Genomic DNA, 13,892 nt, shown 5'->3' on the forward strand with positions numbered 1-13,892 from the left:
AATATATCAATTCAACAAAATTAATGAGTAAATAATATTTATTTTTTAGTTTTTAATAAATTATACCGATCTTTTACTATTTTCTTCCGTAGCTAATTTCAACTTTTGTTAGTTACAGGTATTTGTATAAAAATGGCCGCTCTAGAGAGTTCTTAGTCAATCACCATAATTAAAATAATCAATTTTATTGATGTTTTAGGCATAATCTTATCGTAGATGCATTTCAATATGTCTTTGGAAAATAGCGTTGTTGAATCCCTCGCAGAATCATTGGTTCGTGAATATCTCAATCGAAAAGTAAGTACCCAAAAAGCCACTAGATCGGTTGCTGGGCGCAGAATTAATGATATTTGAAATTTTGACTGTACGAAAGACTTTTGATGGTTTCTTATTTGACTTACGACCCATTCAGGTTGAAAATAACGCAATGAGTAATTTTTTTTCGCGTTTAGAAGCCCTTCATATGTTTTTATTTTATACATCAGAAAGTCAAACTGGCATTGTGTATTCTTAATCGTTAATTAATCTGAATAAAGCGTCAATGATGATGTCTGCAGACAGACGAGACTTTACAAATTGCTCTTGGCAAATCTTTTGACCTAGCTGACCATTTAGCCACGACAACCTGAGGTTTGGAGTATGTTTATTTTTGGCAGTTCTACTTATCTGAAATATTTTACCATACATTGGTGTATAGCATCAGTGCAGTTCAATTTTTTTATGTCTACTTAAAGTTGCTTGACTTACGCATTCTGTGCATTCAGGGACTAAAGTCGACTTTACGTGTCATGGATGAGGAGTACCCTCGAAGTGAAAACGGCATAAATAACAGACAGATATTAGTAAAGGAGCTACATCTTGATGAGCTGATGAAGAAAAATAAGGTATATAAACCTCTTTGCCTTCATTTTTTTTTAAATTATGCAATCTCATTTTTGATCTGCATGAGTAATATGTATGTGTACATGTGTTTTGTGTTGTAGGTGGGTCTGTTCATGGGAGGGGATTGTTCATGTTCACATATGTGCATGACAAAAAGATTGATCGTTGCATTTGATCTTGCATAAGTGAGATACTGATAATTAGGAGTTGATTATAACAGGAACAGAAAGTGCCATTGAAAGCTATGTTGGAAGTTATGACCAAGTTTTTTTTGGAAAGACTGGTGACTGAAAACATGGATAATACACAGCACCCAACAACCAGATGCGTAGATGAAAGATATCTTTTGCCTTTTGCCACAGCTGCTGGACCAATTTCTAGAAGAGGTATGCATTATTTTAGAAATGCATCATGTAATAACTTAGTCAGAAAAAGGTCTCAGCAAGAAAATTATTAAAAATTTTATTTATTTACCTATGCCAAATCAGAAAAAAATAATAATAGTAGTGCTGTTTTAAAAAATGTATTAAGTAATAAAAATTTTAATTGTAAATCCAGTTCTTACCTATTTTTCAAAGAAGCTACCATAATACTTTTGTTTAGAATTCAGCAAATTAATATTGTAATATAGCAGCTGATATTTGTGTATCTTTTGTAATTTGCACAGCTTCAGGAAGAGGTGATCAAGATATTGTCATTGAAGATAACATTGAAAGTGAGACAATCCTGGGACAAGGAAAGGCAGGGCTCTTGTCAAAAAAATTTGTTGATGAAAAGGAGTCGTCCTCTTACTCAAAGCAGACACGTCCTTTGTCCTCAAAAGGAAGATCTGGAATTATCATGAGCACAATGGAGGTTTTAACTCTGTTCATGATATATTTATTACATGTTTGCCAAAAGAGCATGGCAGAAAGTAGTTGTAGTTTTGCTTGTATATAACAGTTTATTTTGTCATACATATTGTTGATTATTTTGTATAAATACGCAGTCAAAAGCATTAAACAAGAATGCAAAACCTACACAGAAGATTAGGCTGCACAAGGATTTAGAGCATGAAGTTCTCTCACATTGATGATCTCTGTTACTTTATTCATTTATTTACTATATATATATTAAAATAAATCTTGCTGGATTTTAGAGATGCATAACTTCAGTACTTTTTCTGATCATGTAATATTACAAAGTGTTCTTTGACTTTGTTTGATTGCTTGACATAAAACTCCACAAATTCATTTGTTCTTTTATTCAATCATTCATTATTTTATTATTTTATTTTTCAGGATCCAGCAAGATGGAGATGGACCAATAAATCTAAGCCTAATAACAATAATAATAAAATAGCAAAGAATCAACAAACTATGAGACATTCAGAAGCAGACTTTGACACTGATCTGTCTCAGACAAATGGAGAAGAATCTATCAGCCCTTCCTTATCATCCACCAAGTTTTGGGATCAGATAGGGTTCCCACAACCTGACATTCCCACTGCTTCCTCATCTTGTTCAGTGGTTAAAGAAGAGCATTCCATGCCCTCCCGCTCAAAATCATCTTCTTTTCAAGAACTTTTGAATGCCAGTGAGGAAAAGGCCAATCAGTTTAGCCGACGACTAAGCAACATGAATAATGAGTGTGAAATTTCAGACAAAAGCTACAATGCAAAGACTTCAAGTTTTGCAAAAGAGAGACCATTTTCACAAACATCTACCTCAAAGCCAGGGTAGGGATGTTGTGCAAATATCAGAAAACCTACATGGCTGCTAAAATTTGAATTTCTGGAAAGGTTGATGAATAAGGATTTATTTCCATATAAATAGAACCTATAACTTTTACAGGATTAGTGGGTTATGTTGTTTAAAAGAAGACTTCACAGATTTTACAGATTAAATCAGAATGAGCTGCCAGGAAAATGTAAGGGATATAACAGGCAAAACTGTATAACTGCTGCTGTAGATGTTTTCCAGAAACCTAGGCAGACAAATCATTTCACCTAAAATAGACAAATAGAAAAGACCTTTATACAGATCTTCTTCAGAGTAATATAACTTCAAAATAATGGAAAGGCCAGTTGTATAGTCAATCACTGTTTCATGCCAATAAACACACAGACAGTAACATTGAATAAAAGCATTTCTTTATTCATTAAATTAAACATTGTCAGCCAACTTCATTGAAAAATATCATTTTAATAACAAGAATTTAGGCTTGGACTGACATAAACCCATGTTTTCAAAATTCAGAAAAGTCATTTCAGAAAAAGAAAGTCAAAATCATGGGTGTCAACCATTAGCCTGAATGCAGGCAAGGCACCATTGGCTCATGGAATGAACCAATGTTCTCAGAGTTCTTTGAGGTATTGCCCGCCACTATTGCTGAAGAAGCTGGTTCTATTGATTGAGGTCACCTTCTAGGTGGTGGTTGGTTCAAAGTCTCTGGCCCAGGACATCCTACAGATGTTTAATGGGATTCAGATCTGGGGAACTGGCCGGCCAGTCCATGTGGTTGACTTGATGATGCTGCAGGAAGTCATTGATGACCCTGCCCCTGTATGATATGGTGGTGTCCAAAACAACAGTGCCTGGTCCAATGGCCTGCAGTGCTGCAGTACCAGAGGCTGTAAAATGTTATCTCTTCATGCCATGCCTGTCAGGCTGCTTTGCACCAGGTAGAGGGGAATTCTGTAGGCCATTCCCAACATACCCTACACCATGATAGATCCATAACCACAGCAGTCAGTCTTCACCACATCGGGATCATGATAACAGATTGGGCCATCATGGGAGGACCTGGCCTGCCGTTGCCTTGTCCATGCCAGATGGTGTTGTGCAAGACACTTCCCGTTGCATTGTAGCGGTCTCGTAGAGTTTGAATGACGGCAAGCAACTCCCATTTGGCGGCCAGTGTTTTAAACACCTATGCTCCTGCAGCCATGCAAAGACCCTCCCAGTACTTAATCAAAGTTTCTGAGGCATGGTTCAAAAGGCACATAGAATCTGACAAAAAACCCTCCCAAGGTTGTGTTGACAATACACAGGGCTTGTACATGCACTGCATTTTTTTTTACTGTTCAATGCTGCCTTGTCATATGGATATGTTGCAACTGCACACATTTTTTTGTGGGGGCCCAGTCACCTTTTTTGCTTGACATACAAGACAAAATTGGATTGTCATCAAATGCACTTTGACTGTGCACCCACTCAACAAAGTCACTCAAAAAGATTTTGACAGAATGACTCACTGTTGGTACAAATACGATTAATAAAAATGTAGAAATTCCTTTCCATTGTTTTGAGCAGCATAGAAAAAAATATCTCATCCAGCATTTTCTGGGAACATTGACGACAAACAAAAATGAAAAAAAATTTCCAGAAATAGAAGTAATAAGTTCTAAATGTTATATACCTTTTCAGACCTATCTCCAATGTAGTTTCTTGTTTAATTGCTGTATTTTGGTCAGAGAGCTATTTTTGTTTTCACATTTGCAAATTTTTGATAGATTTAATCTGTTTTGCAACCAGTTCTTGTTTTACTTTATTTATTTTTGCCTTTCTTTGTTGTATTTGATGACCACAAAGTACAAGATTTATGGAATATTGATAAAAGATATAAATTTAATTGTGTGAAAACAGATTCAAGCCAGCCTCATTAAGTAATATAAAGAATGGAGAAATAGAGATTGGCGATGTCGATGATGCGGAATCTGAGGTGAATGATATCCAGCTAAAACCAGCTGCTTTGACCCCGCAGAGAATGCAGTTGAAGACACTGGACTCGATGCCCATAGACAAAAATACTGCAGTTGTGAGTTACCTAGTGTATAATTTTGCATCATTTGTTCACTAAATTTCTTACTTGAGTTTTCTTTCTGGTTATCATTTTCCCTCATTATCTCATTACTCTAGTAAGTAGTGTATTTGTCTAATGGTCTAGTGGTCCATGGCTAAAATGTCATCAGTACAGTGATGATTGGCTGTTCTTGGTTTATTATAACATAGCCTTGGCATAAAACAGCAATTCTCCCTGATCCACCACACTTTCCTACCTCATTATAGTTTTAGTCAGCTAGTATATGTGGACTCTTTGTTAATAACCACAGTCTTTTGGGTTACATTTTTGTAGTCTTTGCATTTGGATGCTATGACAAGCCTCACACCTTGCTTTTAAATTGTTTTTTTGATTGTTAATAATATTTGCATATAATGTTAATTTTTATAAGTTTAACATTATTTAAGAACTTTTATCTGATTGTAATACATTTTAATAGCATTCACTTTTCTAAGTTGCATTTTAAATTTTATAAATAATGACTGAAGGGGAGCTTGTTGATTTTGAATAGGTTACTATAGTCATCTCTTTATCACAAAAATTTGATTTTTAAAGCTAGTTTTTGAAGAGATAAGGGGAAATTTTGTTTTAATAAACTTTCTCTTTTTTTAATGTCACCACTGTTGATGCAGTTACATTGTATTACTAGATCTTTTTTTAAAATCTTTACAGTCACCATCAAATAAAAGTGAATCACCTGAGGTTTATAACTTCATCTCTATATGATTTTACATTTGTAGTTTTATCTGAAGATTAAAATAAGCATGTCATAAATGTATAATTAACTGAGGCATTAGCTGTTATCATTTACGGTTTCTAGCTTGGTGTGGTGTATATGGACTTTCAAGAGTTAGTACAACTGTAGGGGTTATAGCAATAAATTTGGGATTTGCAATATTTTCCTAATCATACGTCGTACAGTCTTAAAAGATGCTATATATGTTTATACAATAATTTTCAGTCATTGAAAACACTTGTGTTTGGGACTGCCAGCCAGGTCTATTGTGATGAATGGAGACTGCAGAGTTTTACTTTTTGTAATATTCCTCAAATTCAGTACGGAATTGTTCAAAGAAAGGTAGTATGAAAATTTACTTTCTTAAACAGTTTCATTTTACCCTTTTGCCGAGATCCTAAATTTAACTATAAGATTGCATGCACGTTTAATTACATATTTTGTAAATATGAATGAGGTCTTTTTTATTCTTTAGTTTTAAAGATTGTTATTGAACCTTAATGATAAATTTCAATTAATTACAAGAACTAGCCCTAATTCGATTGTTTCTATTAATCTGTAGCTGTGTGTTACGAATGCAGAAATTACAGTTTTTGTAAGTAACATCTTTGAGTAATCTTTTACAGACCAGAGGCGTAGAATATACTTGAAGTATTGTTATTTTTTATGCAATGTTGATGTTCGGTTCTTCTGTAAAGGGTGGACCTTGTGGAGTGCTGGCCTCTGTACAGGCAGTTTTTCTGCAAGAGATGCTATTTGGAGAGAATAAGCTGCCCTCCAGCAAGTGGTGGGTACATCAGAGTCTGACTGATCAGGTCCATTATGTTTTTTCTGTAGATGGTGACACAAGCAGAAAAGCCATATTAGTTTAGTTTATTCCTTGTTGCTCCTTTGAGGAGCAGAGGGCCGCCACACAAGCAGAAAAACCATATTAAGTGATATATAATGAACTTACATTAAGAATGTCTGTAAAATAAAAGTTCTAATCATGTTGTACATTCAACATTCAATCTCTGACGTCTATGACAGAGTATTCTGCCAGGTCACATGGATGAACCATACCAGTTTACCATTTTCACCAATGCAAATAGGAGTTCTTGGTGTCCAACAAGTATAGCGACTGTGATTCAAAAACAAAGTCATTGGTTTTATGTTTCCTGTAAAATGTCCAAAGCAGCCTCCTCAGGCATTTGTTCTCAAATGTCTGGATTCCCCTCTCCATGCCAAAAAGCCTACGTTTCACATCTGTACAACAGGATTGGAACTGAGAGACTTGTAAATTTCGTGCTTCATAATAAATCTGATATCATTGCTGCACCACATCCTGTCCATTTTGGCCATTGCCACTGTTGCTGTCATGATCCTGATGTGACATCTGCCATGGAACTGCCATCTTTGAAGGTGTTCTCAAAGTACTTAAAGCTGTTCACCTAACTGAGCTGTACTCCATGTAAATTTCTGCTTTGCTGTCAACATTGAATTTGCTTTTGTCTCCATTCCATATGCACTATCTGTCTGTTGGTATAATAAGGCCTTGCAGTTTGCTTTTGGTTCTCCCCATGAGATCAGTGTCATCTGCCTCATATCTGCCCCAGTGGCTCATTATATCTCCATATAACACATTCAGCATAAGCACATGTCATTGTTTCAGTCTGAGGCCTACTAAAACAGAGAGATCAGAATTTCTGGCAAAAGCAGTGGCTAAAATTCTTTGGCGTGCTGGGAACCAGACAAAGGCCGTGGTTGCAGTGTGAGTTGATCTGCCATGAATTGTTAGTGAACTGAAACCAGACATGATTCCTTAAACGGCTTAAAGTATAGTTGGTTCTAAACTGATTAATTTTAGATATATTTACATAGAAGATAACTTGAAAAAAGTTTTTTGCTTGCCATGAAAGATTAAGTGTGAAATTAACCCCAACACATTTTTTCAAACATTACACTTTCTGTCCAGCATTTCTAAAATATAAAATTGTGTGGCAAAATCATTGAAACACAGATTTTTAGATTTTATTACATTTTTTTTGTTCGTATATAGCCCAAGTATGCAATGCCATATTCCAGGAACAACACAGTTTAAACAAGATGAAGTTACAGAAAAGGTTGGTTATGCTTATACTCTTTTACCTGCTTTACATTGCATGGGCATGTGCATTTGCTTTTGTTCATGTATTCAAGCCTAAATTCTTGTTAGTTAAATGACATCTGTGAAACATTTTTTTTTTTAACACATTTGATTTGTTATTTAGATCTACATTGTCATAGTATAAACTACTTGTTGCTTTCATATTTGTGTCTCAATTTATTTTCATCTAGCACTTTTGATACATTATTTGTGCTATTATGTGTTCTTTTTATTTCCTTGTTGAACTTGTACGTCAGGTAAGGATTTAGTGTCTTAAATACATTTAAAGTGAAGGTATTTGGTCTTTTTTTTTTTTTTAATCTGGGCTATGTTGTTGGAGTCTCCCCATAAATTTTATAGGTTAGGGTATGTAACTAATAAGCATGGCTTATTTTTTAATTAAAGTTACAGTATTGAAGGATGGATTTTTGAGCTAAAGAAACATTTTTACATAGTTTGACTTTGATAAAATAAATTCATTTGAACAATACAATTTCCATTAAAAATATAGCCATGAAAAGTGGTGGCAAAGAGTTCCCTATAAGTGCACTTATGGTGTTAATGTAATGCATGTTTATTAGTACATCTGCTCTATTTTTATTTTCTTGTGCTCTGTTGTTAATGATTTTACCATCTCTTAAAGTAAAAAATAATTTATGCTTTTTATGATTTTCAGTTGGTGCTTTATAACTTTAAGCAGTTTTCTGAATTGCTGGAATTCCTCAAGCAATCTATTCATGAGGTAAATATTGCTATAGCCATCATGGTGTAAGTTTGTAGCACAACAAATATGTTAAATCTCCTAGAGTCAAATGATTGGGTCTGACCATCTAAACTTTTTATTTAGAGTAAATTATTATTTTCTTTTGTTGGTCATTAGTACTTAAAGCATTTTAAAAATAAAGTTATGCATTGTTCTTATTTCAGCAGCTTGTAATGATTGCTAGCTAAATATTTTGGGTCTTTATAGAATTATGCCACTAATTTTGCAGTTTGAAAGAGATGGAAGCAGTGGAGTAATTCTGTGCATGTACTCTGCAATTTTATCAAGAGGTGTTGAAAAGTAAGACATTTAAAAAATTTAAACTAAACCTGTATGTATAAAACAGAAAAGTGTCATATTTGTGTCAGGGAGAGCTTTTGTTTCCAAGGCACCTTTTGTTATTTAATGAAAATTTGAATGTGAGTAGAAAGAACTAGTGAGCTAGTGCAAATCTGTGATATTTCCTGGAGAAGATTTTAGCAATGTTTCAATAATTTACAAAGTATTACATTGGTGGATTTGCATATATAATTATATATATATAATTAGCAATGCATTGTCCATATTTTGAAGACATATGCATACAAACATTTTTCTCATTCTTACCACTTGTCACACATACAGAACTGCACTTTATTTTTTAGATTCATAATATTTATGATTGTTATTCTCTGTATAATGGTATAAACTTGCCCATCAGCCTGACATATGGTGCTATATATATAGAAGTTAACTTTATTATTAAAGAAGTTTTGGTTCAGTTTATTTTTTGTGTGCAGGGTGAGAAGTGACATGGATGAGCCTAATGGAAGGATGATTGCTGCACATGGGTATTGCACACAGGTATGTTCCTGACCAAATTTATCACACTGTTTATTGCTCAATATTTGGAACAAGGTAGACATTAGTTGTTTTTTTTAAACGCATTGTCAAATTCATTTTGAAAAGTCAAAATAGTGCCATGTGGCACCTCAACAGCACTGTTTCTTTTTTTCCCCTTAGGAGTTGGTGAATCTTCTTCTAACTGGGCAAGCTGTTTCAAACGTTTTCAATGATGTTATGGAGCTTGACTCGGGAACTGGCAATATTGTGGTCCTAAGGGGCATTTCTGGCCGGTCTGAAACAGGCTTTTTGTCGCTGTTTGAACATTACAAGTCTTGTCAGGTAAAATAGAATTCACTCATGTGTTCACTTAAGTATGGAATGATGATCTGGTTTATTGGTCCAGGTATAGTTTGCAGGTAAGTAGTTTGTAAAATAAGCTTTAAAGCACTACATCCACATTCAATAAATTTTGTGAAGTTGTAGATATTAGATATTGTAACTGTTCATGATTTTAGGAGCTACAATGTAAATGATCTGGAAGAAATTTACATTTGGTAATAACATTTGGAATTTTAGTATTTTCATATGTGTGTTTTATCATGACCTCCCTTCTTTAAATGTTTTGGACAGAAAAGTTTTATGGATCACATTGAAATCCTTTCGTGATATTGTTGTATCAGGTGGGAACATACTACAAGACACCAAAGTACCCAATATGGGTGGTTTGCAGTGAGAGTCACTTCAGTGTTCTTTTTTCTACTAGACACGAGCTAGTTTCAGACTGGAAGGCAGAGCGGCGCTTTGATCTTTTTTACTATGATGGACTTGCTCGCCAGCAGGAGGAAATCAGACTTACTATATGTGAGAGTTGTTGCTATTTGATCAGGAAAATTTGCTGAGGTTGCTGTTTATGAATCTATCTGCAAAATGTCCGGACTATTATAAACTATTAGTATCGCATATTTTTGTCTATGAAGTTATAAAATAGTCACAGACAAAGCTAGATGCTCCAACACAATAATATCGTCATCTGTAAGTTATGCGTTTCTGTTGTAACGATGTTGCATTAACCACAAAATCTCACAGCATCAGACTTATTTACTTCCAGGTACAACAAACAAATTCTATCAGCCACCTTCAAATGATGAGCTTGTTCCACCATTAGAACACTGCATCCGCACAAAGTAAGAGATCGAAAGGCAGATGCACTGTTGTGCTAGCTGCCTAGTGCCTAAGAGTCAGCCAAGATGCCAATAGACTATTACTAGTTTAGCTGACTGTTAGCCATTAGCTGCCAGCTGGCACGAGTTTGCACCTAGCCCTTAAAGCTTCAGATTTGACTCTGCGTATTGGTTTTTTTACAGTGATTTTTATTTCCTTAAACATTTCTATGCTTTGGTATTTAGCGGCCACTTTGTACAATGTTAAATCAGCATCATGTAGTCTGGGCTGGACACTGCTTTTTATCCCATCTCCTCTCTGGACCGCCTTCTCTCGATCATGCTTTCAGCCTGTATTGTGCATCTTCTTGTCACTATGATCACCATCAAAATATGAGCTAGATTCTCTGCCCACAGTTCTGGCTGTCTCACTATGCTTTTACGGATCATTACCAACCTTATCAACACCTCCCTGTGCAGTAGAACCATTCCAGATTGCCTCAACACCACCACTGTGTGCCCACTCCTAAATAAATTTGACTTTGATGCTAATGATCTTAAGAACTACCATTTTTTTTTTCTTATCTTACCTCTCTGCCCAATCTGTTAAAGCTCATAATCCTTGACTATCTTAGTGAACACCTTACCACTCTCTTTACCTGTACATCAATCTGCCTACCATTCCCATCACAGTACAGAAAAAGATCTCCTATGTCTGACTTCTGACCTCCTTTGCACCACTAATGGTGGTAAAGTTTAAGTACTTTTCTGCTGTGACTTGTATGCCACATGTGATATGCTTGACCATGACATTCTGATCAATCATCTTTATTCCATTTTCAACATTCATGAACCAGCCCTTTCCTGGTTCCAGAACTACCTCCATGACCAATTGCAGACCATTATCATTTATGTTCCTCCCAGCCTTTCCTAGTCCTATCTGGCATTCCCCAAGGTTCTGTCCTGGCACCTTCCTCTGCATTATCTACATCCAGCCCCTGTCATTGGTTATTGAATGGTATGACTTCCACTATCTCGCATTCACAGATGACATGCAATTATATGCCAGCTCTTTGCTGACAGAAATTGATAGCCTTTCTTCCTCTATCAGTCACTACTATTTTGACATCCTGGATGACTGAAAACAAACTCAAGCTGAACCCCAAGACAGAAGCATTGTTCACTGGAACCAGACAGTGCCATTCCACTCTGTCCTCCACAACTCTGCAGTCTCCAATCATCTGGCATCACAATCCCCTTATACATTTTCCAGGAGTCTTCGTATCATTCTGAATTCCACAATCTCCATGCAACCCCACATCTCTTTCTTGGCCTAAACCTTTTTTTTTCATCTTTGACGCCTCTCCAGTGTCTGATGGTATCTACTAATGTTATCATCCAACTAGTTGTCTCCCTTTTTCTCTCACGGATTACTGCAACTTCTTTGTTGGCCTCTCTGTTGTTGCACTCCATGTCCTTCAACACATTCCACATTGCAGTCCATCTAGTACTACGGGCATATAAGACTGAAACACTAGTTTGCCTGCTTTGCTTACTTCATTTTCTATCACTGACCATGTCACTTACAAACTGGACTATCTTTGCATCTAAACATCTTCATCACAGCTTTCTTCCTCCTTCACCATCTATATTTTATCCTGCATCCTCCATTCAGCAGCTGATACAGTCTGGCTTCACATTTCTCAAAGCATTTCTGAGCTGTGCTGGCCAACAAGCCTGTGCCTACACCTGTCCCTTTGCCTGACACACTCTCTTGCCCCTCTGTCTATTTAAATGATTTTAAGTAGAGACTTAATGCCTACTTCTTTCAGACACACTCAGAAACTCCTTAGAACCTTGAATTATTTCCCGGGACCAGTGCACACTACAAGTATCCTAAACTTAAACCTAAATTAGTCACCAAGATGGTGAGGATCATGGGTTCAGATGATTCCTTTTGTGCACATATGGTTTCTTTGGGTGTGGCACCTGTTACAGGGCTGGACTACCCTTGATATTATGTAGCTTTAGTTTCTAACCAAAAAGCACCAACAATCCAACCATAAGTTGGTAAAAGGAAACTGCCAGTCCTGGTTTACACAACAGACCTTCTGTTTACAGGTGGCCTGATGCCGAAATTGACTGGAATGGATATGAACCAATACTCTAAGAGCTCCAGTTCACCAGCTGCAGGACAGTAAAGGGAGATACTTTCATGATGTAGTCTGGATTTAAAAGTGCTCTTAGAATTATCATCATCAATAGGTTCCTTCTTCTGTGATTTAAAAATGTGGGTAAAACCTTTAAGTGTCTTCATGACTAAAGAAACCAGCAAGAGGCTGCTTGATTGTTCATAGTGAGGTGTAAAATAACATGCAAAAGATTGACAAGATTAAAGTAAGCAGCAGTCCACCGCCGACAAACTTGTTAATGATGCAACGATGGACACATATAGAATATCACAGGAAAAAGATACTTTCGTTCTGAAATACTTGTGTAAAAGATCCATTACTCTAGTTAGTGGTCAACAAAAGTCGATTTGAATAATTTAAACTAATTAACTAGACTAAGTGACTAGATTGGATTATTTTTAATCATCCAATTAATAGTACCTATAAAATATTAAAATGCTGACTTTTTTTAAACCTTTAATGTCCTTGTGACTCCAAAGCTTTCCTTGAATATAATGTAAACTAAGGAATTTTCTTTACTTTTCAGTTTATCTTTCCAAAAGTTCAGAATGCAAGTGAACTTTTAAAAAAAGTGTTATCTCCATTCAGTTTTCTTTGTATGTACAAAGATGCTTTTCTCCCATACCCCAATGTTGCTAATTTTTGAATTTTGCATCACAGATCATGTTTCTTTAATATGAACAGTTATGCAGTCACTGAACTTTAAAAGAAGCTAAAAGTAATATTATTTTGCACATAGTTGCATTATGTATTATATAACTTATAAATTATTGATAATTTTAATTTTGTTATTGGTTGGTGGCATTTATCAAAATATAAATAAATTTGTTATGAAATAGACCTGCAATGAGATGCTTCTGAGAAGTAATGAGTGAATGAGATGCACAGCATTAAGGGTCTGAAAATTATTTGTAAAACGCCCTATTTTAGTATTTATCCCATTTGCTTATCTAGCATTTTTGATGCATATGCAAACTACTGTTTTCAGTAGTTACACTTTCAAAGTCAGCAAAAATTGTGAACAAAGACCTGTATAATATACATGGTTAAATTAAACTGTTGTCAATAAAATTAATGATGCCTTATTTTTGTGTGTGTGTGTGAGAGAGAAACAAAGAATATTTTAGTGTAGCTCTTTTAAGAAAAGCTTTCCACTACTGCAAGAATATTTCTGTAAAGTGTGATTACCCTTTGAAAAATAATGTCTCTTTCACAACTGTGAATAGTCAAGTTTAACAGAAGGAAGTAAAAGAAAAGCACAACTCTCACAGAACAACATTTTCAAGGCTTCATTTAATATAAACTTTAGCAATGATAGCAGCTGAAAAAGTTGTATCCCTGTACCCATGTAATTCATCATATTACTTAAAATATTAACTCCACTTCA

General features: G+C 35.3%; 1 protein-coding gene across 2 annotated transcripts; it reads left to right on the plus strand.

Annotated features, from left to right (window-relative positions):
- Positions 1-104: 104 nt before the first annotated feature.
- On the plus strand, positions 105-13,580 carry LOC112563974 (probable ubiquitin carboxyl-terminal hydrolase MINDY-4). Of its 2 annotated transcripts, XM_025238470.1 has the most exons (17): positions 105-297; positions 765-884; positions 1,103-1,268; positions 1,550-1,737; positions 2,163-2,599; positions 4,509-4,680; positions 5,666-5,782; positions 6,139-6,227; positions 7,092-7,190; positions 7,479-7,542; positions 8,242-8,307; positions 8,558-8,628; positions 9,108-9,171; positions 9,331-9,492; positions 9,834-10,014; positions 10,262-10,337; positions 12,435-13,580. In XM_025238470.1, exons 1-17 carry the CDS (start codon positions 217-219, stop codon positions 12,481-12,483), a joined length of 2,202 nt encoding a protein of 733 aa, XP_025094255.1. In that variant the 5' UTR covers positions 105-216; the 3' UTR covers positions 12,484-13,580. The 2 variants fall into 2 exon arrangements, 1 of the variants encoding a protein (XP_025094255.1); XR_003099139.1 differs by lacking the exon at positions 12,435-13,580 and having other exon boundaries at positions 9,917-10,014; positions 10,262-10,340.
- The last annotated feature ends 312 nt before the right edge of the window (positions 13,581-13,892 follow it).

This window comes from Pomacea canaliculata, linkage group LG5 (genome assembly GCF_003073045.1).
Source record: "Pomacea canaliculata isolate SZHN2017 linkage group LG5, ASM307304v1, whole genome shotgun sequence".
Classification (NCBI taxonomy): Eukaryota; Metazoa; Mollusca; class Gastropoda; order Architaenioglossa; family Ampullariidae; genus Pomacea; species Pomacea canaliculata.

Coding starts and splice junctions, on each gene's coding strand:
- LOC112563974 (XM_025238470.1), top strand. CDS start 217: ATGCATTTCAATATGTCTTTGGAAAATAGCGTTGTTGAATCCCTCGCA. Junction 4,681..5,665: donor TAGACAAAAATACTGCAGTT/GTGAGTTACCTA, acceptor AATAATTTTCAG/TCATTGAAAACACTTGTGTT. Junction 8,629..9,107: donor TTATCAAGAGGTGTTGAAAA/GTAAGACATTTA, acceptor TTTTGTGTGCAG/GGTGAGAAGTGACATGGATG.